This window comes from Hemitrygon akajei, chromosome 13 (assembly GCF_048418815.1).
Source record: "Hemitrygon akajei chromosome 13, sHemAka1.3, whole genome shotgun sequence".
In the NCBI taxonomy this organism is placed as follows: Eukaryota; Metazoa; Chordata; class Chondrichthyes; order Myliobatiformes; family Dasyatidae; genus Hemitrygon; species Hemitrygon akajei.
Window position 1 is genome coordinate 64,742,275 of NC_133136.1, and position 12,069 is coordinate 64,754,343.

Consider the following 12,069-nt stretch of genomic DNA (forward strand, 5'->3'; position numbering starts at 1 on the left):
ATGGCTTCATAAAAGCTATTATTAATGCTTTTTTGAGATAGTGATTTAGATGCATATCATATTTTTTTACTGAGTTAAGTATTGTATGTAATTAGTTTTGCTACAACAAGTGTATGGGACATTGGAAAAAAAGTTGAATTTCCCCATGGGGATGAATAAAGTATCTATCTATCTATCTATCTATCTATCTATTATTCCAGTCCTCTGCTTTACTATTCTACTGCTGCTCTAATGTTTTGTGAGATCTGTACCTTGTCAGCTGTTCTATTTGTTGAATCTACCATTTATAAAATTTCAGCCTTCAATCTTCAATTTACACTAGAAGAAATCTTCACTGTACCATCAGATGTCTTTAGATTAGATCTTACTGAATGTAGTCTCCATTGGTTTCATTGTCAATTTTCTCAATAGTTTTGTTTTTTTAAATAAAGAGAACATAGTATAAAGTAGATTTGTGCAATGCATAACAAATGTATCAAATGTACAATTCACATCTGTGAAAGAGTTGCACCATTGTACAATCAAACTTTAATTATCTCCCCAACCCTCCCAGTCCCCGACTCCAAGCCATCATTACATTAGCAAAAAGGGTTAAACAGAACCTTTGTCCCCACAGAGCTGCATTGGTATAGAGAAGGTGTATTTTCTTGAATTTGACAGTTGATGAACTTCAGTGAATCTGCAACATTCTTAAAAAAGAACTTCATCTTGCACACTTCAAAACAGTGGATGGAAATATTTACCTTTTTTGGCTATTCTTTCTATGCTATTGTTTATCCACCTTCATCAACTAACTTCATATCTCCAGTGCAGATAAAGGAAACCCAATAGCATCTTCAAGAGGGATTCTCTTTTTATTGCTTTACTCAAACCAGGTATTTTATCTCTAATTTTCCAACTGCCAGGAAACTGCTTCTTTTCTGTCCATTTTCTGTTCCTGTACAACTCAGATTTTCTACACTCGCCTCAAACCCCATTGCCCTGCTCCCTTCCTTTCCATCTGATCATCACCCACATGGTTACCCCACTGCTTTTGCTTCCATCTTCCTTCCCCATCTCTCTCTCTCCCTTTATTCCGTGTTCCACCTTGCTCTTCGTCACTTCTACATATCACTCGCCAGCTTCTGGCACTGTTTGCGTGCTCCCTGCCCCAATCTATTACCTCTCCTCACCTGAATCCACTTTTCGTTTTACTCTGTAATTCAGCCCAGATAATGGGTCCTGATCTGAAATGTTGTTTATTTCCCTCCGTATGTGATACCAGACTTCCCGAGTTACTCCAGCTTTTTATTTGTTGTTGTTCCAAGTTCATATATTGCTCCTGAAAAAGGATAGGCTTTTCTAAACTTTTTGCACTCCTAAAAGCAGATAAAAAAATTTGACGTCTGATGTGAGGTAGTTCTCCCTCTCTGGCTTCTAATCTGTTTTACTCTTCGTGTCATTTTGTAACACTGTGAAGTCCTCCTACATAGTGGTTTGTATTATCCAGTTAGAATGACTGTACAAATTCTTATCATTAGGGAGCTGAGAACTGCTTGGAAGGGCTTACATTCGTCATTACAGGAGTCCTTGAATCCATGGAGCGCGAAGATGCTAAATCTTTAATCGAGCGTCACGGAGGAAAACTAACTGGAAATGTCAGTAAGAAAACAAGTTACCTGGTGACTGGTCGAGAAGGCGGGCAGTCAAAACTGGACAAAGTGAGTGCCTCTTAGTAGCAAATGCTTATGTGAACATCAATCTGAAAAGTTGTTAGCGATACAGCTGATACTGCTAGTTGTTTAATACTGCTGATATTAGTGGCATTGATTTGGTGGTCTTTAATATTGTCACAGTAAGACTAGTGCAGAAGTCTAATCTTCTACACAAGCAATCAGATATAACTTACTTCATTGTTGCTTTTACAAATTTAAGCATAATAATATCTTCTGTTACTTCCCAAAAAATCAAATATGATGTATTGAATATTTTTATTCAAAGTTAAGCATCTTTTTATTTCCTCTAACAAAAATGATTTTAGGCAGAGAGTTTTGGAACAAAGCAAATCGATGAAGATGGACTGTTGGATCTGATTCGTAGAATGCCAGGAAAGAAGTCCAAATATGAGATTGCTGCTGAAGAGGAGGTTAGTTTTTGAAGAGAAAAGTTTTTATAACTTTCTAGATCTGTGTCTTGCACAGCTAATTAGTTCATTATTGTAACGTACTGAGATCCAATGAAAAGCATTTGTTTGCTTGTTATCTGTTATGTTTTATAACTTCAGAAACTAATTGAAAGAAAACTTGGGAGCTGGGAAAATGTCTAATTCATTCTACCTTAGTGAATTGCTCAGGTATGCCATCATTTGCCATTCACATCGAACCTGTAATGAATAATGCAAACAAAGAATGCAAAATCAAATAATATATTCACAATATTACTCAAATATTAAACACAACTCTTCCCTGCATAGCTGTGAACTCCAACTCAATATATAATGCATCTCAACTTTGTATGTGTGTTTGTCACTCTGCTTGGCAGGCGAGACTTGTGGCTTGGAAACAATCTCAGGTTCTGCGTCTGCCTCCGTGGTGGTTGTAGGAGTTGACTCCGGGACTGCAGGAAGTAGTTCTGACAGCTCTAGACACTTTTCTTCTCTAACAACTGACTCTGCCCTCCTCTACTGATTGAGGTGTAGTCTCCAGATGACATCAGGCGCGATCTCCACTGTGCAGGAGAGTGGTCCAGTTCTGTCATTAATCTTTCCAAGTATCCACTTTTGATTACCTCTGTAGTCCCTTGCCTGGATGGCTTGACCAAGAGTGAAACATTGAGCCTCCTTGTTTGAGGAGCCCTCAATTTGTCTCAGCTGTTTGTCCTGAATTCTCCTGAGACTGGGGTTTGAAGAGATCGAAGTGTGAATGCAAGAGATAACTCAGGAATAACATAGCTGGCAAGTTGTTGGTTGTGGAGTGTGCTGCCTTGTGATATGCAAGGAGAAAATTTCCTTTGCCTTTTGGAAAGACACCTCACACTGTTTTGTCCATTGCCATTTCTTCCTGATCTATAGTAATGAGTTCAAGGAGTGGAGCACACTAGCAGTAATCTGTTATAGTAATGAACAAATCCTTAAAAGGACTGGAACTGTGACGTGTCCTTTGTCCTTGGAGCATCCATCTCTGCCTGAATTTTCTTAGCACACTTGTGTGAATCTTGTGTGTCAATGGTGTGAGCACAGTAAGAGATGCTTGATTTAAAGAATTCACACTTGCTGCATCGTGCGCTGAGCCAGTAATCTAATTTTTTTTAACATTGTAGAGATTCGGGAGATGTTTCTTGTCATCCTTGCCGGTAACAGTGAAGCCATCCAGGTAACACTGCATGCCTGGGCAGCCTTACACCATCTGGTCCACAGCTTTCTGCCAGAGTGTGGGTTGCAGATGCTATTACAAAAATAAGCCTGTTATAACGATAAAGCCCTTTGAGAGTTTATGGTGAAAAACATTTTTGACTTTTCCACCTCTACCTGTATGTAGGCCTCAGCTAAGTCCACTTTGCGAAAGTGTTTACCTCCAGAAAGGTTTTCAAAGATGGTTTTTTTTTCTTGGGCAGAAGGTGTTGATCTACTTTCAGTATTGGGTTGATGATGACCTTAAAATTACCACAGATCCTTACAAGCTCATTCTTCTTGGCTACTGGGACCATTTTTGTGTTGCCAATGGGCTCCTCTCATCCTTGGAAAGAATTCCTTCAGCTTCCATGCAATTTAAGCTCACTGGCTACTTTATCATAGATGGTATAAGGAACCAGGTGGGCTTTGTAAAACTTTGGTTGTGGCATTTTCATTTAACACTATTTTATCTTTTGTTTGAATTTTTCAATGCCATCTCTGAACACTGCTATGGCATCATCCTGTACCTTTATTCACTTTCAGTTAACTCTGTTGCAGTGGATGAGGCATGTAACTGGTGGCTAGATCTTCAGTCAAGTTGTTTTAGCCAGTCACTGCCCCATAATGCTTCAAAGAGGGCAGTGGATCATGGGAGAAAGAAAGAGGGGCACCAGCAGGAGGTGGTAGGCAGGTGAGGTGAAGAGGCTAGAGTGGGGAGTAGAAGAAAGGGGGGCGGGGGAATTGTTACCAGAAGTAGGAGAAATTGATTTTCATGCTATCAGGTTGGAGGCTACTGAGATGGAATTTGAGGTGTTGCTTCTCCAGCCTGATTGTGGCCTCATTGTGGCAGGAGAGGAAGCCATGGACTGGTGTGTCAGTGCGGGAGTGGGGACATAAATTAGAATGGTAGACCACTGGAAAATCCTGCTTTTTGTAGATAGAGTGGAGGTGCTTGACAAAAGCGATCTCCCAATCTATGCCAGGTCTTATAAATATGCCACATTGGGAGCACCAAATAACAGATGTGCTGGTGAAGTGTTGCCTCACCTGGAAGAACTGCTTGGGGCCCTGACAAAGTGAGGGAGGAGGTAAATGCGCACTTATGCTGTTTGCAGGGGTATGTGCTAGGAAGGAGATTAGTGGGAAGGGATGAATGGACAAAGGAATTCATGGAGTGAGCGATCCCTGCAACATTCTCCACAACTTCTGCCATCTTCAACGGGACCCTACCATCAAATACATCTTCACTCCCGCCCCACCCCTCCCACTCTGCTTTCTACACAGATTGTGATATTCCCTTGTACATTCCTGCAGAAGTGTGTGTGTGTGTTGCTGAAGTTTTTGGTCATATTATCTTTTGCATATGATAAATGAAGCTGTTGAGCTGGATAAAAGTGGTGGAAATGGCCCAGACACTAATCTGTGCATTTCTTGAGTAAATAACTCATTTTCATGGGACTTCCTTGAAAGCTGTGTTGTAAGATTGGGCAAAAGGGTGTGGGACACTTATCCATTTTACAGGGAAAATATGATCCAAGCTGTTACTAGTGAGCTTGGGGATTCAGTGTTGTTAGCAGAGCGACTTCAAGCCTAGTGACTCTCTTGGAACAATGATGAGCTTGTGGGTGGGGAGATTTCAACAAAAATTTAGATGCAGTGCTGCTTGGAAGATTGAACAAAATTAGATGTGTCATAATTGCTTAGTTTCTATGGAGAAATTTTCTAAAAGCAAGGAAGAGGAGCTGGATCAATATGGATTCCTTTGAGCTGTTGTCTAAACTTCTATAAAGATAACTTGAAAGGGCGTTCACAGATAAAGCTAATTTAGCATGGACAAATGAGCATTGGGATAATCTTTGGACTTGAATAGGCTGACAATATAACTAGTTTTCACTTAGAGTTGGGCAACACACACAAAATGCTGGAGGAACTCAGCAGGCCAGGCAGCATCCATGGGGGAGAAAAATGTCCTTTAAGCATATTGTATCTGTCTTCTCTGGAAGCTGATTCTAAATATTCAGCACTTCTGTGTGGATAAATTTGCCCCACAGATATCTTAAATTTCTTCTGTTATCTTAATCCTGTGCCACTAGTTCTAGTCTCTCCTTCCCAGGAAAAATGATTCTGGCTGTCTATTCTGTCTATGCGCATCGTTGAAGACCTCTGAGATCCCCTTAGCTTTCTGTTTTTCAGTGGGAATAACTTCTTTAAAGCTGCAGTCCTCCATTTTTGGCAACATCTTGGTGAATCTCTTCTGCACTATCTTTATTGCTGCTGTTGTAGCGTGAATGAAATCACCGGAGATGGTTACTGGTAGATACAAAGTAGCTTCTTATTCGACACAACAAGGTACAGCAAGCATCGTACATAGACCCTTTGGTGGAAGAGGTCTGCTAGCCCAATGTGGGCTCTATTTATTTGCTAAACGGAAAGGACAATTTTTATTTACAGGTATAGGCAATGCTTTCTTTTGAAGCTTTCGCACTTTTGATTAAATCCGTTCCACTAGCTAGCACCAGCAGCATTCGGGCTGGTATTGTTCCAAACTGAATCCACAATACATTTATTTCGTATTTTACATGCTTAACATGAAGGACAATCCATATTTACAAAGTATAAATAAGGCTATCTTTGAAACTAACCTGAGCCACCAGCAGCGTATTCCGGTATTCACAGCTTTTAGAAACAGCATTGTTTCAAATGAAACCATTTGAATTTCTTGGTGAAATTTCACAGCTTTTAGGAAATGCATTGTTATGAACGCAATCCCAGCGCTTTGTCAAACAGGACAGAAGACTGGTGGCCGAAGCCATTTGCTAAGTGTGAATGACCTAAACCCAAGAATTCACTCTAACAGCTACCACATCCTCCTTTTGGTGTGGTGAGCAGAATTATACATAATACACCGAAGTGCAGCCTAAACAATTAATTCAGCGTCAACCAGGTGTAAAACTTAGAATTTGGTAGTAAATCCTAAGGCTGATATTGTGGCGACCTAATTACTAGCACACTCGAACCGGCTGACAATTAGCCAGAATGCAGGGACAAAGGAAGAAAGCCTGAGGTGGTTTCAGTAGGGCCTCTCAAGGTATCTGGTGGGAGGAGACAGGCTTTAAAGCAAGACTGTGGCGTTGAAATAAACTTATTCTTTGGCTGCAGTTTATCGACTCCGTGTCGTTATTTCAGCGCTGCGTGTAGCACACCGCTACAATTGGTGACCCTGACGGTCCAAACGTTTTTGGACCGGAGATGACAGACGCTGCATTTGTTAATGAAGTTTCCTTGAAGCTGCCAAGCTTCTGGACGCTACAACCTCACCTATGGTTTCTGCAAGCAGAAGCCCAATTCCATGTTCGGCAAATAACCTCAGAGGACACCCGTTACTACTACGTGGTGAGCTCCCTCGACCAGGACACAGTGGCCCAGGTCGCGGAGTTCGTACAGTCTCCCCTGGCGGACAGCAAGTACATGGAATTCAAAGCCCTGCTCATAGGGACTTTCGGGTTCAACCGCCGCGTGCGAGCTGCCAGTTTACTGCACCTGGATGGCTTGGGAGACAGGCCCCCATCAGCTTTAATGAATGAGATGTTGTCTCTGGCCGACGGACACATACCCTGCCTCATGTTTGAGCAGGCATTCCTGGAGCAGCTGCCCGAGGACATACGCCTGCTGCTGTCCGACGCGGATTTCAGTGACCCCCGGAAGGTGGCAACCCGGGCGGACGTGCTGTGGAACGCCAAGAAGCTGAGTGGGCGATCACCCGGCCACGCTCCCAGCAGCAAACCAGTCCAGGCCCGGCCGCAGAGCCCGCTAAACCCAGAGGCCGGGGTGTGGAGCCCAACGAGCAATGGTGTTTCTACCACCAGCGGTGGGGCGCAGAAGCCCACCGTTGTCAGCCGCCCTGCCAGTTCCCGGGAAACGCCAGGGCCATCCGTCGCTGATGGCTATGGCGGCTGGCCATCGGGATAGCCTCCTGTATGTCTGGGACAAGCAGTCGGGACGCCGGTTTTTGGTCGACACCGGTGCCGAGATCAGCGTCTTACCTCCGCCGAGTTACGACACCCGCAGCAGGGCGCTGGGTCCCCCCCTGCGGGCCGCGAACGGCAGCACTATAAGGACTTATGGCACCCGTCTGGTGCAGCTACGGTTCGACTCCAGCCAGTTTACGTGGGACTTCACACTGGCCGACGTAGCCCAACCGCTTCTGGGTGCGGATTTCTTGCGGGCTCACAGCCTACTGGTCGACCTGCCCAGGAAGAGACTGGTTCACGCCGAGACCTTTCAGACGTTCTCCCTGGGTGCAGCCCAGTTGCCAGCCCCTCACCTCGGCTCCATCACGCTGTCCGACAACGACTTCACCAGGGTCCTGGCGGATTTCCCATCGGTTCTGGCACTGCAGTTCGCGGCAACCATGCCCCGCCACGACGTATAGCACCACATCCTGACACAGGGACCACCCCTCCATGCCCGTGCTCGGCGGCTTCCCCCGGACAAGCTCCGACTGGCGAAGGAGGAGTTCAAGAGGATGGAGGAATTGGGGATCATACGGCGGTCCGACAGCCCTTGGGCCTACCCCCTGCACATGGTGCCCAAAGCGACAGGGGGCTGGAGACCATGCAGCGACTACCGCAGGCTGAACGAGGCTACAACACCGGACCGCTACCCTGTGCCGCACATTCAGGACTTTGCAGCAAACCTGCACAGCGTGCGGATCTTCTCCAAGGTAGACCTCGTCCGGGGATACCATCAAATCCCGATGCATCCGGACGATGTCCCCAAAACGGCACTCATCACCCCGTTCGGCCTGAAGAATGCCGCACAGACGTTCCAGCGGTTGATGGACGCAGTGGGCTGCGACCTGGACTTCGCATTCATCTATTTGGACGACATCCTCACAGCCAGCAGCAGTCGTCAGGAGCATCTGTCCCACCTCCGACAACTCTATGCCCAGCTGAGTGACTACGGTCTAACGATCAACCTGACCAAATGCCAGTTCGGGCTCGACACCATTGACTTCCTGGGCCACAGGATTACCACAGACGGGGCAACCCCTCTGCCCGCTAAGGTAGATGAGGTCTGCCATTTCCCCCGACCCACCACGATCAAAGGCCTCCAGGAGTTCGTAGGTATGGTCAATTTCTACCACCGCTTCCTCCCTTCAGCTGCCCGGATCATGCGCCCCCTGTTTGCCTTGCTGTCCGGTCCGGGCAAGGACATTACCTGGGACGAGGTGTCCGCCGCCGCTTTCATTCAAACGAAGGATGCCTTTGCGAACGCCATGATGCTAGTGCACCCCAGAATGGACGTCCCTACCGCCCTCACAGTGGACGCATCTAATACGGCAGTCAGTGGGGTACTGGAGCAGCTCATCGCGGGCCGCTGGCAACCCCTAGCGTTTTCCAGCAAACACCTGTGGCCACCCAAGCTCAAATACAGTGCTTTCGACCGGGAGCTGTTGGCGCTATATCTGGCATTTCAGGTACTTCTTAGAAGGTAGGCCCTTCACTGCGTTCACGGACTACAAACCGCTTACCTTTACATTCACAAAGGTGTCCGATCCCTGGTCGTCCCGCCAGCAGCGCCATCTGTCCTACATCTCTGAATACACGACGGACGTCCAGCACGTCTCGGGTAAGGACAATGTCGTGGTGGATGCGCTCTCTCGCCCTAACATTCACGCCTTTTCCCAAAGGGTAGACTTTGAGGCACTGGCTAAGGCACAGTTGGCAGATGAGGAGATCCCGTGTTACAGGACCGCAGTCTCCGGTTTGCAGTTTCAGGACCTCCCCGTAGGCCCAGGTGAGAGGACCCTACTCTGTGATGTCGCCTCCGGCCAGCCCCATCCCATCGTCCCGGCACCTTGGCGATGACGTGTTTTCGACTCCATTCATAACTTGGCGCACCCCTCCATTCGCACTACCGTCCGGATGGTCTCCAGCAGGTTCGTTTGGCACGGACTCCGCAAACAGGTCTGTGACTGGGCCAGAACGTGCATGCACTGCCAGACGGCCAAGGTGCAGTGACACACCAAGGCCCCGTCGCAGCAGTTCCACCCCACCCACCGGCGTTTCGACCACATTCATGTGGATATCGTGGGCCCCCTGCCAGTGTCGCGCGGGGCGCGGCACCTCCTGACTATCGTGGACCGGTTCACAAGATGGCCAGAGGCGGTCCCACTCACCGACACCACCTCTGAATCTTGCGCTCGGGCACTGATCGCCACCTGGGTGTCCCGCTTTGGTGTACCAGCCCACATTACCTCCGACAGAGGCGCCCAGTTCACCTCCAGCCTGTGGTCAGCGATGGCCAGCCTGTTGGGGACTCAGCTGCACCACACCACTGCCTACCACCCACAGTCGAACGGACTGGTGGAGCGTTTCCACTGTCACCTGAAGTCGGCTCTCATGGCCCGCCTGCGCGGAGCTAACTGGGCGGACGAGCTTCCCTGGGTCCTACTCGGCATCCTCATGGCGCCCAAGGACGATCTGCATGCTTCGTTGGCCGAGTTGGTGTACGGCGCACCCCTGGTCGTTCCTGGGGAGTTCATACCAGCCCCAAGGGGGCGAGAGGAAGAACCCGCAGCAGTCCCGGGCAGACTACGCGAGAGGCTCGGTGCCCTGGCCCCCATACCCACTTTGCAGCATGGGCAGCACCCAACCTGCGTACCCAAAGACCTGCAGAACTGTAAGTTTGTGTTTGTACGACGGGGCGGGCATCGGCCACCGCTGCAACGGCCCTACGAGGGGCCATTTACGGTGCTCAGGAACAACGGGTCCACGTTCGTGCTGGACGTTGGGGGGAGAGAGGAGGTTTTCACGGTGGACCGACTTAAACCGGCCCATGTGGACTTGGCGCAACCAGTCGAGTTTCCGGCACCGCAGCGCAGAGGCCGGCCTCCCAAACAGGGTCCGGCCCAGACTGTGGACATTGGGGGGTGTATCGCCGGTTCTGGGGGGGGGGGGTTATGTGGCGACCCAATTACTAGCACACTCAAACCGGCTGACAATTAGCCAGAATGCAGGGACAAAGGAAGAAAGCCTGAGGGGGTTTCAGTAGGGCCTGTCAAGGTATCTGGTGGGAGGAGACAGGCTTTAAAGCAAGACTGTGGAGTTGAAATAAACTTATTCTTTGGCTGCAGTTTATCGACTCCGTGTCGTTATTTCAGCGCTGTGTGTAGCACACCGCTACAATATTTTTTTTAAACAAGGAGAGGAATTCTGTGGTACGGTTTTGTGTTTCACGGTCTCAATATTTTCCCCCATTACCGTCCCTTGATGCTGTCTGGGGAGAAAATAGACCAACTGCCAAATGTACAAGTATCCTTGGAACCTATGTTTCTTGGGTACACTGCTTAACCTAAGGTGCTGTTAAATACAGCTGTGGTTGTAATGATATTGTTAGTAACAAGCTCATATTGGATGCTGGTATTCTATTCATTGGTAAATGAAAACAATTCTGCTTATGAACTGTCCCATTTCAATCCTGCTACACGTAACCTAAAATGAGTTTTATGACTAATTTTCTGTTTATATTAAATTCTTTTTGTCATTCAGAGATTGTTTGGTTTGATTTTAAAAACTTGGGGTTTACAGTACCTTTTGATGTGAACCGTACCACTGTAAGAGATAGAAAAGCGCAAATGTATATACACAATCTTTTAGTTAGCTCGCCAAGAAATTTAAGTTTGGGACTGTGGGATTGATGACAGCATCTCTTTTGTGTTGTAATTGTTATAAGAAATGAAGGCAGTAGTGGCTATCAATAAAATTCACTAACCTTTTCCTTATAACAATTTTCTTGCATTTAACTCTGTTCCTTTTTAATTCCCTAATATCCAAACAGATTGTGATACCAATGATCTTTTAAAATTGCAGGTTAGAAAGTCAAAATCCAAAGTGCAAGAAGCTGCCAAGATGGCAAACAAAGGTGAGCATGTTAAGAACAGCTCACCACCATTGAAGAGACAAACAGAGCATAAAAAGAGTGGTTCTTCAGCAGAGAATGGAGAATCCTCACAATGTAAGAAGAGTACGTTACTAGGAACAGAAGCTTCCACCAATAGTTCTGCCCCGATATGTGATCGTTGGAACCCAGCTTCAGAGAAGGAGGTGCAGAGTTTGCTGTGGGTGGATAAGTATAAGCCTGCAATGCTGAAGAATTTAATCGGACAACAAGGAGAGCAGAGTTGTGCAAATAAACTGGTCCGTTGGCTGAAACAATGGCATGTGAACAATGCTGGGAACAGCAAACCTGCAGGTGAGAATGTCTATTTCTTTGCAACCTGTTTGTGTCATCTTCATTTGGAATCGGTTAATATTTATTCAGGCTGTACCATTAATAAAGATGCTACTTTGACTTAATCTGTTGTTTAGAAATGTTGAAATGCCACTTAATTTTTAAAAAATTTTATACCAACTAATAAAGAAGTACATCCCTATTCTTTCTGCATCTTTTGTAAGATTACATTTGACATCAGCTCTCAGTATGATAACTAAAAGATTAGCCAGTGATTAGTTTCGAGGGTGACGTGAAAGGAAGGGTTTTTCAGAATGAAATTTGAGTTTCTGGTTGAGACAGCTGAAGGCACAGCCATGAACGAGGGGTGAAGGACACTAGAATGCACAAGGATGGAATTGAAGAAGTGGAGTTCTGAGTGATATATGGTTGGACTTTAGGAGTCAAGATTGTAGGAGGCGATT

General features: G+C 46.5%; 1 protein-coding gene across 3 annotated transcripts in view; it reads left to right on the forward strand.

Moving 5' to 3' along the window:
- Positions 1 to 12,069, forward strand: part of rfc1 (replication factor C (activator 1) 1) — a 108,847-nt gene that overhangs the window by 72,235 nt on the left and 24,543 nt on the right. For all 3 annotated transcript variants that reach the window (XM_073064828.1, XM_073064827.1, XM_073064829.1), the window contains exons 11-13: positions 1,521 to 1,700; positions 2,021 to 2,125; positions 11,245 to 11,626. In XM_073064828.1, coding sequence (XP_072920929.1) covers positions 1,521 to 1,700; positions 2,021 to 2,125; positions 11,245 to 11,626 — 667 coding nt within the window. The remainder of the gene's footprint in view (positions 1 to 1,520; positions 1,701 to 2,020; positions 2,126 to 11,244; positions 11,627 to 12,069) is intronic.